General features: G+C 40.4%; 1 protein-coding gene across 1 annotated transcript in view; it reads left to right on the top strand.

Annotated features, from left to right (window-relative positions):
• Positions 1-319: 319 nt before the first annotated feature.
• The window catches only part of nfia (nuclear factor I/A), a 207,356-nt gene continuing 194,565 nt past the window's right edge, over positions 320-13,110 (top strand). The window contains exons 1-2 of the mRNA XM_060941338.1: positions 320-645; positions 5,069-5,597. Of these exons, the coding sequence (XP_060797321.1) occupies positions 619-645; positions 5,069-5,597 (556 nt within the window). The 5' untranslated portion in view covers positions 320-618. The remainder of the gene's footprint in view (positions 646-5,068; positions 5,598-13,110) is intronic.

Below are 13,110 nucleotides of genomic sequence, written 5' to 3'. Positions count from 1 at the left end.
CTTTCGGTGAATGTTTTTTTTTCCTCCATAAACACCTCTCTCTCTCTCCCTCTCTCTCTCTCTCTCTCTCTCTCTCTGTGTGTATCTGCGCGCGCGCGTGTCACAGCGCGTGTTTATTTTTCGCCTCTCCGCCACGGGACACTTTCAGTTCAGCGCCACAGACACACCGCGTCTTTTTTTTTTTTTTTTGCACAAAGTTGTGTTGATGGTTTGGGTTGTAAAGCGGCGGCTTTTGACGGCGGACAGATTCCGGTAGAGGCTGGCGGGGAGTGCGGTGAGAAGCCGCGCGCGCGACTCGAGGCGGGGTTAAAGTTCATCACGGAGCGCTGAGGCAGCAGCGCCGCTCGCGCTTCACGACAGTCGGAAATGTGAAAGCAAGCAAGAAGCAGCCTTTATTTTTCCCCTCTCTCTCTGTCTCTCTCTCTCTGTCTCTCTCTCTCTCTTTCTGTCTTTTCTTTTTTCTTTTTCATACACGTACACACACAGGCGGACGCTGCGATCAAGTGGACACACACACACACACACACACACATCAACACGTACATTCATAAACACACCGATTCGTTACAGTCACACACACACACACACACACACACTTCCCAAATTCGAGCACCAGATATGTATTCTCCGCTATGCCTAACACAGGTAAGTGACATGTGTGTGTGTGTGTGTGTGTGTGTGGTTGTTTTCTTGTTGTTTGTGCTTTGTGTGTGTTTCCTGTGCCGGACAGCACTGAGGGCTGAACATGGCTTAGAAACTGGAGTAACTTTATGTGCAGCAGCAGCAGCAGCAGGATCCTGATCTGACAGAGCAAACTCGCACATGGCGCCCACTTTACCTATAGGCGACTCGCAGTCCCACTCTGCTATGTTGTGCTTTTTAATGAACGTTGCGCTCCGGTGCAGAAGAGTGCGTTCGTCACGCTGTTGAAGAGCGCGAGCGAGCGCGCGAGCAGAGTGTGAGAAATATTCCAAGCTGAACGCGCACGCGCTCTGTTCCGAACAAACTTTTCTTTTCTTTTCTTTTTTCTTTTTTTTTTTCATTCTGTAATGTCTTCCCTGTAGTTTTATGACGAGCTCATCATAACGACTGGACTTGTTAGCTGCTTTGTATGCCGACTCGACTGGAGTAAAATTTGAGCTGAACTCAGGACTTTATGACTCAGGCTGGCTCACCAGTTGAGGAGCAAAAATATCTCCACAGCTCCAGGGATGATTTCATGCATAGTGGTACCAAAAAAAAAAAAAAAAACCACATATGACCTGTACACTTTTTCTTTATAATATTATCACCTGATCAACTCTTCAGACCTGGAAATAAAACCCTACTGACTTTATTTCCTTTTAACTTTTACTGAGGACTCCAGGATGTTCATTTCTGGCCTTTTTCTACTGACCACTTTGCTGAAACAGTAATTGAAACCTTACAGTCATTCCTGCACTGACTGTCAGGTGCTGTTTGACTTGACTTGAACTTATTTACGTTTCTGAATTCAGGAGCGAAGAACTGTGAAAGAGGCCAAATTTTGAGGTTTATTCCAGTATGAAGGAGGCTGATGATTTTTTTTTTTTGTGCAGACAGGATAATCAAACCCTAGATAAGACAAGATAGCCGGAAAGATTTTGGTTTACCCTTTATCATATTTATAAGCTACCGTGCATTAGGTATAGTGTTCTATAAGTAAAGCATATTACTTTGAGAAAAATTAGACTCACCATTTCTGTGAATTTAGAAATGGATCTCTAATAGTAGGACTGCACGTTAAATAAGGCCCCCGACACCTGATATCATCAAATAGCTTTGATTATAATTTGTCTTTTTTTTAACTACAGATTAATGACTTCGATAGTGTTGAAAGATTAATTTTCTCCCAGGTCTTGAATAATTATGTCTTGATTTTATTATTTCAGTATTGTTCACATGTTTGGCAACAGTAATATTTCTATATTCTTCCTTGTCTTTTCATTGCAGTAACTGTATTAATAGATTAAAAATACACACATTTTTCGAGACTTAAACAAGCTGATAAAGCAAGGCATTCTTCCCCGGTAGTTGTGATGGGTTAATTAGTGATATATAATGGCAAACAGCTTACAGTCTTTCAGAATTGGTTTGAGGTTTTTGGGATAGCATTAAAATGATTGTGCAGTAAGAACATGTTCCTGCATCGATTAAGTGTTCAGAGGAGATGTCCAGCGTTGGCTGTGCTGGTGCAGGCTGAAGATGTTGTGTTATGTGTCGGTTGTTCTGTTTAGAGGTTTCAGTGTTGTTCTGTTAGCACCACAAATCCTTGATTGCATTCAGGGGGGGAAATAACATTATTATAATATTAATATATTAATACATTATTATACTACAAACATAAATTTACATCCTTAGCCATCAGATAATTTTGAAACTAGACTGTAGCACACTATACACACACACACACACACACATACACACACGTCTATATGTCTGATGTCCAGCCCCAATGGTACTATTGTTCTATATGGAGGCCGTGCGATCAGACAGGAGAATCAGGTCAGTTCACTTCAGGAGTCTGGGAGAAAAATCTTTGACTTACTTGTGCCAGTTTACATTATTGCCTTGCTGTCTGTAGCGTGTGTGTGTGTGAGAGGGAGAGAGAGAGAGGGAGAGAGAGAGATAGATAAAGAGAGTGAAGAACGGACACACTGTATTTGGGCTGTTTCTCACCCCTCTGTGAGAAGAGCGCCACTCGCCAATAGTTTCCCCTGAACCACGTATACTTCCATAGGGAGACATGCAACAAAAGGAGAAAGTGAACTCTGTCGACTCCCTCATAATTAGGCCTCTGTGATGTCGAGTGAGAGGGGAGAGTAACTTCACAACAGGATTACTATTCTTGTTTTAAATGACAGTTTTTCTTGAGGTGGGAGTGGGGGTGTTATTTAGAGACACTGCAGCCATCTCTGAGGTGCACAGAGGTAGTTCACATTAACTTTTTTAAGCTAGTATTTTAACTACAGGACCAGTTTCAGCAATTTGGACATCATACTTTATTTTATTATAATATTATATGGACTTAAATAAATAATTATTGCTTACATATACATTTTTAAAGAAACATCTATAATGAGCTAAAGACAAAATATTATGCATATGTATTATGCATTCAGTAACAGTAGATGTTCTAGCATTGGGATTAACATTTAATAGAATTTGGGTTGAATTATTTTTAAGGGTCAGTGAAGATGGATTTATACTTGTGATTCAAAATGAACCAAAAACATGCCTCAGTGAGAGAAAATGCATAGAGAGGTGGAATTATTTAAAATAATTAAAATTATTCATATTAATATTTTGTAATCTTAAAAAGAACATGGGTGTTTCTGTTGTTCAAACACGTGCACACACATAAACACACACAAGTCTATACAGTCAGACCAAAATGTCACATATCAGAGTTGAAATACACAAATGTCTCAATGAAGATAAATTAGTTAGATCAGTGATATCAGTTTATGCTTCATAGTAATGTGAGCATTATGGCAATAGAGTACTATTATCTTTTGATTATGCTTTACTAAAAATATGCAATTTGACCAGTGTTATAATATTGAAGAACTCTCCTTTTGTTTTATGCTAAGCATACGCATGAATGTTTATAGTAAATAAGTAAGAGCAATGTAAAGTTTATGTAATAAAAACTATATTGCAAACATCTAGTCTGTTCAGATTATTAAAATGGGCAATATTCAAATTTGTGTAGTATTTGACTCGGTTCTGCGCACATGAAATCGAAGGCGCCCTTTGCTCACTTGCTGGCAAGCCGTTCATGCTCACTCTGTGGCTTCTGGGGCATGTAACACTGCTAAGGGTGTTTGTAGAAATGCTGTTTTACCGACTGGCAGGTTGCCAGTATTCTTTGTATTTTGTTTAATCTCTGTAGTTCTCTCTGTGTAAAATTTCCCTGTATTTAAAGTTAGGCTCATATTAGGGTTTTTTTTTTTGCCTAAATAATAGCTCTATGAAGCCATATTTTAGACTTATAAAGCTTTGATTAACTGCTCATAGCATGCTCCTGATGTAATGGTTTTTGATTTGGAAACAGAAAAAAGGAAAATTGTACATTCTCTCATTCAGTGGGTCAAATGAGTCCTGTGCCTCAGCAGCAGTGATTGTTGTGTTAAAAGACACCAAAGGATGCAGTGCAGCCACCTTTCTTGTTCTGGTATTGAATACTGATATATCATTAGTACCAAGTAGACGTGAGGGATAATGAAAAGAGGAATAACTAAATTGGGGCATGTAGTAAAAAAAAAAAAAAAATAGAAAGGTTGGGGTTTTTTTGTACTTGTTGAAAAAAATGTTGTTATATCAGTTTTTGATTTTATAATAATAGCAAGGTTAACCAAAACCTGTTCACATCGCATACTTTCTCCATGCACGTACTCTAAACTGGAAAAAACACCAGACTTCTCTCAGATAATGCAGGATCAGTGCTGTTTTGGAACTGTGCGTGTATCTGTGTGTGTATATATGTACTATATATGTATAAATATATGCTCAACTGTACAGGGAACAGATAAAAATAGCTGTTCTGATTTCCCTCTTTGGTTGTTTCTTTTTCTCGGCCCTGGCAAACACTTACAGACCCGCATTCTTGCCAGTGAGCCAAGATACGGCCTAGACGGGCCTTACACACACACGCACGCACGCACGCACACACTCAAACCCTCAGCTCACAGACCCTCTCCTTATATTGAGGACTTCCCTGTGCTAATGAAACTCATGGAATTTAAACAAAAAATTATGAATTAATGGTGTTACATCACCCCATAATTATAGACATAATTACTTGTGTGTACACATTCTTCATGTGTACATGGTTATTAAATTGGTATATATGTTCGTACAATAGAGAGAAAATTGCATTCCATAAATGGAAACATTTGTGCAGTAACAAGTATATATTTGATGAGTTCTCCAGCAATTATCATTTTCATTCAACAGCATGTGTGAGATGATTTGTGATGCTTAGTTTTTGTGCAGGTTCATTTTTTTCTTCCCTGCCCTGATTTTCTTCTCCGCTGCTTGTTTGCAGGATGAATTCCATCCTTTCATCGAAGCACTGCTGCCCCACGTGCGTGCATTCGCCTACACTTGGTTTAACCTGCAGGCCCGCAAGCGAAAGTACTTCAAGAAGCACGAGAAGCGCATGTCCAAGGAAGAGGAGCGCGCTGTGAAGGACGAGCTGCTGAGCGAGAAGCCTGAGGTCAAGCAGAAGTGGGCGTCCCGGCTGCTGGCCAAACTGCGTAAGGACATCCGGCCTGAGTTCCGCGAGGATTTTGTGCTCACCGTGACGGGGAAGAAGCCTCCGTGCTGCGTGCTCTCCAACCCCGACCAAAAAGGCAAGATGAGGAGGATCGACTGCCTGCGCCAGGCAGACAAAGTGTGGCGCTTGGACCTGGTAATGGTGATTTTATTCAAAGGTATTCCCCTCGAAAGTACTGATGGAGAGAGGCTGGTTAAATCACCGCAGTGCTCGAACCCAGGGTTGTGCGTGCAGCCGCATCACATAGGAGTTTCAGTTAAGGAGCTGGACCTGTACTTGGCCTACTTTGTACATGCAGGTAAGTCCCTTTTCATGCTGGGTTAGATGTTGTGATCAAAATAGATGAACAGTACTGTGTTATCCTGGTGTGTGTTATGAGTGGAGATGCATTTTCACTGCCCCACAGGGTTAAGCAGTCTCAGGTGGTTTGTCAATCTTATTATGTCTCTGAAAGGTTTTCTGGTGTGTTATATTAACACCGAAATGCACTCTTCCTAAAAACACTCTCATATACAGATATAGTTCTTATCATCAGCAATGAAACAGTAATCTAGAGGAAACAAGATAACTGTCATGGCTCCTTCTCACACAGCACAGATTTTCTCAACCCTGCAGAATATGGAGGCTGTCTCCGGTTTACCAGTGTACACATTTCTCACTGAAGTTTTTCCAAAGTGGTTAGTTTAGCTCTGATTAATTATTTCTAATCCTATAAAACTGTTAATGATCATATTATAACTTGAACTAAAATCCCATGTTTTTATACCATGTATTTGATTGGAGAAACAATTTTGTAACAGCTCTTATCTCCAGTCTCCTGTTTGCTGCAACACATGGATTAACTCCAACTAAGTTGACTCCTGTCATGGTTTATCCTGTACATGAAGCTCTGAAACAGAGAAGACCAGTGCAAATATCTGATGGAGAGACTGTTAATTGGCAAGAGGCAGCAGGGGATCTGTCTTGCGCTGACAGCAACACAAACACAAGCTTTCACTTGGAAGGAAGATACTTCATTTCAACAGACAAACCTCACTTTCATTTCCTCCTGCTCGCAAATTGTTGTTCAAAAGCCAGAATGAGTTGGCAGCTAATGCCTATTTTATTGGTGGAAGGAAAGAAAGACGCCCCCTCTTCCCAACTCCCCCCAATTCCCACCTCCACACTAATATTTCTGTTTTGATTGGGTATTGACAAAAGTGTGAAGATATTTCCTTTAACTCTTGATTAATGCAGATGAATAAAACTGAACCCATATTATTATTATTATTATTATTATTATTATTTGGACTGCCTGAGAAAATAGTGTTCTCTTGCAGTTTGGAAAAAGTGTAGTGAATCCCTGTGATTATTTGGAGCACAACAAGAGCACTAGAGTTCTTAAGGAGTTTGTCTAAGGTTGTACGATATGGTTGAACCTGTGACGACTGGGCTGTATTAGTTGGATCAGAATCACCCTAGAAAAGAGACATACAGTATTTAGACCCTGATTGCGCTCACCAAACAGAAAAACCACTGGAATACTCATTTTCATATTGCATGTGTCTGTGATATCTGTATCACAAAGGCCAATATTCCAATAACAACAGTATATCTGTGAAGTTTTGCACTTGAACAGATCACGCTGCGGCTGTAACTTGTTTCTTCAGAGATTCTGAATCCCAGGTTTTAAAGTTCAAACAGAAAAAGTCTGACCCTGCTCGCATCTGCTAACATCTGAATTGCTGGAGTCCTGAAAAGTAAAAGAAAACAAGTGTTTTACAAAGTGAAGCTGCTTTTATTGCTCCGCTGCTTTCTGTTTCTCACACGCTCACACTCACTGTGCCTCGCTTTCTCTTTTCCCTCCATCTTGAGGCACATACAAACTGATCAAGTTTCTTCCTCCGTCTTATTTAAAGCAGTGGAGCACTGCTGAAGCGACTGTGATTAAAAGCTGTTCTAAGAGAGGCTGACCTCAAGCCCACATGGCCAAAGTGGTGGGTTTTAGGGGCACACAGAGGCAGTAATTAAATCCCCTACCTGTGCATTCAAGACACTCATAATAATAAATAGTTTATTATGTCGTAGTTAGTTGAATGCCAGAATTCCGTTCACCATTAGGTAGCCAGTTCTAACATTCATATTTATCATTTGTACTTATTGCTATTGAAGTTTTAGTAATTAGTCAGTCAATCTGAGGAGTGTGCACTTCTGAGGTGTTACCTTGGGGGAAAAAAAAGGCAAGACACCCTCACTCTGTGCTTGGGGGTGCAGGCTAATTTATAGCTAGTGGGTGTCACAGGAGTGCTCCACACACGGGAAAGGTCGTGGCTTAAGATGTTAGGGTCATGGCCCTATTTGAAGGCATTTGACCTCTTAGATAAACAGCCACTCTCATTAGCAGCCAGTCAAGCGGAGGGTGGTGCTTTGGTACTGGCTTGACCTTTGACCTCTAGTTAAAACAGGTGGTTTTGTTAGGAATAGAGAGCAGGCCTGCTTTTAAACCTTTTAACCAGGAGCTAATATAGCCATTGATACATCGGCCTCAATTTGCAGCCAGTGACTTTTTACTTTTCAAAGAACCTGGTTCATTGCTTGTGCCACATTATGAACTTTTTTGTTTGCTCTGTGTTACAACACTGATTAGCAGTCGAAGAGCTTTTGTTTCTATGGTAGTTAGCTGTGCTAATCTAAACTGAAATACTGACTTGATCAATCTGAAGGTCAGATTCAAGTTGTAAAGCTTCACATGTGTATTTAAGTGAACTTAGGATATTATGCAATAGTTGTAAAAAAAAAAAAGAGTAAGTATTGCATCTGATGACTAAAATTATGTCGGACAAAAACTCCTAAGGGAAAAAAACATCACTTTTTTTTTGACTGTAACTAGTTATGAGGACACAGATCCAGACTTTGGAATTTTTTATTATTTTTTTAACGTCCCACATTCCTGTTTTCAAGTAGACTTAATCACCTATTGTGATTTAGCACTTAGTGCTCACGAGACGCTACACTACAGTGACTTTTTGAGAGGTATGCAGCACACATACTAGACTAACATTATCTCATCTCATTATCTCTAGCCGCTTTATCCTGTTCTACAGGGTCGCAGGCGAGCTGGAGCCTATCCCAGCTGACTATGGGCGAAAGGCGGGGTACACCCTGGACAAGTCGCCAGGTCATCACAGGGCTGACACATAGACACAGACAACCATTCACACTCACATTCACACCTACGCTCAATTTAGAGCCACCAGTTAGCCTAACCTGCATGTCTTTGGACTGTGGGGGAAACCGGAGCACCCGGAGGAAACCCACGCGGACACGGGGAGAACATGCAAACTTCGCAGAGAAAGGCCCTCGCCGGCCACGGGGCTCGAACCCGGATCTTCTTGCTGTGAGGCGACAGCGCTAACCACTACACCACTGTGCCGCCCAGACTAACATTAACATAGCTTTAATGTAAATAAGTGTTTTTTTTGGGGACAACGTATGATATAAATGGGAACGTTTGTGAGAGCAGTTGGCGGTTTGTAAAATGCAAACGTCAGTTTGTTTTTAAATATATTTTTTAGGCTACTTGAATGTTGCTTGCCAGATCAGTTTGCTAGTTGTTGTAAAATTAACTGATCACTAAGGGCGCGGATCTCCCTTGCGCGAAAGTCAAAAAAGTGCGCAGCTATGCAGTTTTCAGTCTATGCGGATTCTTCTCTTGACTTAAGTCTGTGATTTGCGCACCATGAAGGTAGCGTTATGTGCTTCGAATGGAAACCTAAAATCTGGGCGTGATTTATATAAATGCCATTCACATTCATTCTGCTCTTGATGTATGCGCTTTTCATCGACATTTTCATCGACATCTTCAAGAATTTCAAGCAAGTCCAGTTGCCTTCTTTAGCACCTATGGTTTACGATGACCTGGATGACTGAGAACCTTCACAGACATATTTTCATCGACATGCTGTAGTAAATCAAGTGCCATCACATGGCACAACATCATATTGCCTTTTAAGTCAGCGGTAAGTCTATGTTTAACATTATTATACGTGTGCAAGTTCAAAAATTCCTAAATTTGTGTCATTTGTTTTAAACTATAATAACATTTCTTGTAATCCTGTATCACATTGTTAAACAGAAAAAAAAAAAGTTTTACGTCGCACGGTGTTGTGAACAAGCCTGGTAAATAATTCATTCAGTTAGAATAAAAGAGAAAAATCACTTAGGAGGAGTATAAATTTGACCAACCTTCTGTTATGCCTAACAATCCTAAACCAAAATGCCTGCTCTGCATTTGTTTGTGCTCATGAAAGAGCGGTAAAGGAGGAGAAGCACTCACCAAGTGCAAAGAAAACAGCCACGAGTATTCCGAGCTCGTGTGGATATACTGGGGCTCACTGGCACGCAGTGCATTCAGTGATTTCATCTGGACCATGACGCCATCATCCACCTTTGCATACTCCTGGATGGACAGCTTTCTAGCCACAGTAATCATGCGTTCTACCCAACATCACCACCATCACCTTTATTTTCCGTTCACAAATGTGAGTCCTTTATACCTGAACTTGAGTGATTTATACTTGTACCCTACGCTGACCAACAGTGAAGATGACTTATGTCGACCAAGCGTCATGATGAGTGAGTACTACTGCATTTGTAATAATAGGCTACTCAGCATGAGTTCAAGCGTAGACACTGGAACATGCATTTTGTTGCACCTTTTCTTCAGTAGCCCATTTTTATTAATGAATCTCCAAGCCTGTCTTTATACATACGTCTAGCACACATGACGTGTCGTTTGGTATATTTACTTTATTTTTAGGTTTATGCCGTACATAGAAACTGATGCCTTCCTTTGAAGCGATTCTTAGCGAAGCTCTCCTTTTGCATTTATTTTCAAACTCAGAGTCTGGTTAATGGTTTGAATGGATTTCAGTGATGTGCACATGTTAAATGTGGAAATCCACGTTCCATATTTTCCTGACAGCCAAGATACACGTGGGTGCGACTAAGTCTACATCTATTTTAAATAAATCACTATCATGTTGAACTTGTGCATAGTAGGTGGGATTGGAGCGCGTAGGGAAGAATATACACAACTGAAATGTGCTTAACTCGAAGTGCACGAAAAAAAAGTCTTACGCACAGTGGGAGAATTGCACCCTAAATGAATAGCTGATGGCATTTTTAATAGACACTTTTTCAGGAGTTGGTGAAAAGATGTGAGAGAGAAAAGGAGGACAAGAAAGAGAGAGAAATAGTACTTGTTGACTAAAATATTTAACTCGATAAATGTAAATAGTTTAAGATTTAGAGCAGTTAATGGAAGAAAGGAAGAATTCCATACCATTAGAAGTTAGCAGCTGGTGTAGTACATATTCCTCACTTATGAAACCATATTATATCACATATATGAAGTGGGTCACTTTTCTATATTGCAGGCCTCACTAAAATTTTGATCCTAGTTATAGCCGTGACTGCTTTACCACAGGACAATTTAAAATGCAAACTTTAAAGTATTGCTTATTTGTCTGAGCGGGACATGGGAAACCCTGTACAGTTTCACTTGTTCATTGAACAATATTTCCATTCGATTCGTGTCTGTTTTCACCCGTGCTCACACAATGGAAGGATACTGCTGATTTAAAAAGATAACAAAGCACAGTCTGGACCTATGTGTACGTTTAGAGGGAAGCTGATATATTTTTATATTGCGCTTACCTTATCTGACCTGGGAACTGTTTGCGTGGTGAACAATTACAAATATGACTGAGTCTCTTTGCTTAGATTACTTAAAAGATATTTTTCATTGTCTGTCTTTCTAACCAGGTTAACTGCATTCCTCAAGGAACACGGTTTTCAAGCTTCGTCCCAACTTAAAAATTAGTTCTAATTCCTGCTAAGAGGGCCTACTTCCTAAAATAATAATGCTTTTGCGAGTAGAGGGGCTTAACCGTGATGAAAATTAAACACACCACTTTATTTTTGGTAGTCTTGTTCTTGCAGTAGCAGAAAGACACGCGTGTATCTGTACCGTACGTCCGAGCCTGTATTGAGTTGCAGCCGTTTTGTGTTTCCCTTTCTTTCCACAGGCAGAGGAATAATAATAATTTGGATCTATTTAAGGCTATTGTGGGATGAACCACAGGCTTTGTTGTGGTTACTGCAGTACACATTGTGGGAAGGGACCCCCTGCCCTCACTCCGCTTCACTCACTTCTGTCTCTCATTCTCTCCTTCCTACTTGCCACCAACCAGCATGGTTACTGCAAAAACCACCATGCCATCATACTGCTACACACACACACACACACACACACACACACACACACACACACACACACACACACACACACTCTCTCTCTCTCTCTCTCTCTGTCTCTCTCTCTCTCTCTCTTTCTCTCTCAAACATTACCATTCATTACAAATGAGCTCAGGCTCATTCATAAAAATAAATTGAGGTGAGCTCAGTACAGTGTGCTCTGTTCACATCTCTCGTCTGGCACATGCCCAGTGTTAAAGAACTAGCCACGATCAAACGATAGGATTCAGCGCTGCCGCTTTTAATATCAGTGATATGGCCCCTATTTGAAACACTTTTCCTACAACATGATTTGATTAAATGAAGCAGATAAGGTTGTAGTGAGGAGGAAACGCTATAAGTTTCAGTGTGCATGTTCCTTTGCTGGGTGAAACTCTCATAAGCCTGATTGCATGGCAAATTCGTGTAATCTGTTTAATGTCTATTGTCAATGCTGATCTCACTCTGCAGATTTGGACCACATTCTCTGGCTCCAGTCTGAGCGCTTTATACGTCAACCATCACAAGACAAAAAAACTGCTGAAGTTTTTTTTTCTGCATCACTTTTAGACCACTTTTGTGATTGCGCACAAGGAGCTCACAGACAGATGTTCCTTTCTTTCTTGCTTGCTTGATTAAAAAAAAAAAAAAAAGCATTTCTATACTACATTTTCTGCTCACGTTCTCACATGTATACCCCATTAAGTGAGGATCCACCTGAGTACAAGTCCTTTATGTATGTGTGTTTGGTGATGAGTGATGAGTCAGTGTCCAGTGCTGTGAAGTGTTAGAGGAGGTGTGTACCTGCACTGTAGGTCGCACTACCGTCCCCCTGTGCAGTATTTTTTTGCTAATTAGTTCTGTATTATCTCCTCAGTTGCCTCAGCACTCGGACACTGAGAGAGAAATAGACCTGCACTGCGAGATCAGATGGGACAGAGTACCTGTTATTAATAATTTCACGTCCTACATACAGTATATTCATACAATATCAAATACAAAATTATCTTTATGAAAATAAACATAAATTATATTAATATTTGCTTGTGTTTAAATTTGTTAATCAGAAAAAAACCCCCACTTTGTTAATGAGAGAGGTCAGAGGTGAATGGCCTGACTGGTTTGAATTGGCAGGAAGGCTACAGCGACCCAGATAACCCCTCTTTAAACCTTGAGACAGAAGTCCAGGGCTGAGTCCAAATACGCATACTTTCAGACTATCAGGATTCAAAAAGCAGTATGTACGGTGTCCAGATACTTAGTAGGCATTTAATCGTAGTCGAACAGTATCCACTACATCCATAGCATGCAAACGTACCACACTACGCTACGCGACAATATCCCATAATTCACCTGGAGCCTCTGAGTAACCGAAGAAGAAGAATAATTCTCCTGGGAAAAATAGAAAGAAAATGGCTGTCCGAAGTGAAGCCAGTTGTTGCAGCAATGTACAAATGTATCAGAAATTGTTTAAACATTTCTACCGTTGCAGAAATAATTTTTAAAAAATTTTGTGACAGACATCAGTATTTATT

The sequence above is a fragment of the Neoarius graeffei genome, chromosome 15, assembly GCF_027579695.1.
Source record: "Neoarius graeffei isolate fNeoGra1 chromosome 15, fNeoGra1.pri, whole genome shotgun sequence".
NCBI lineage: Eukaryota > Metazoa > Chordata > Actinopteri > Siluriformes > Ariidae > Neoarius > Neoarius graeffei.
Note: the sequence above shows the minus strand (reverse complement) of the source record. Positions and strands in the feature narration are given on the sequence as shown.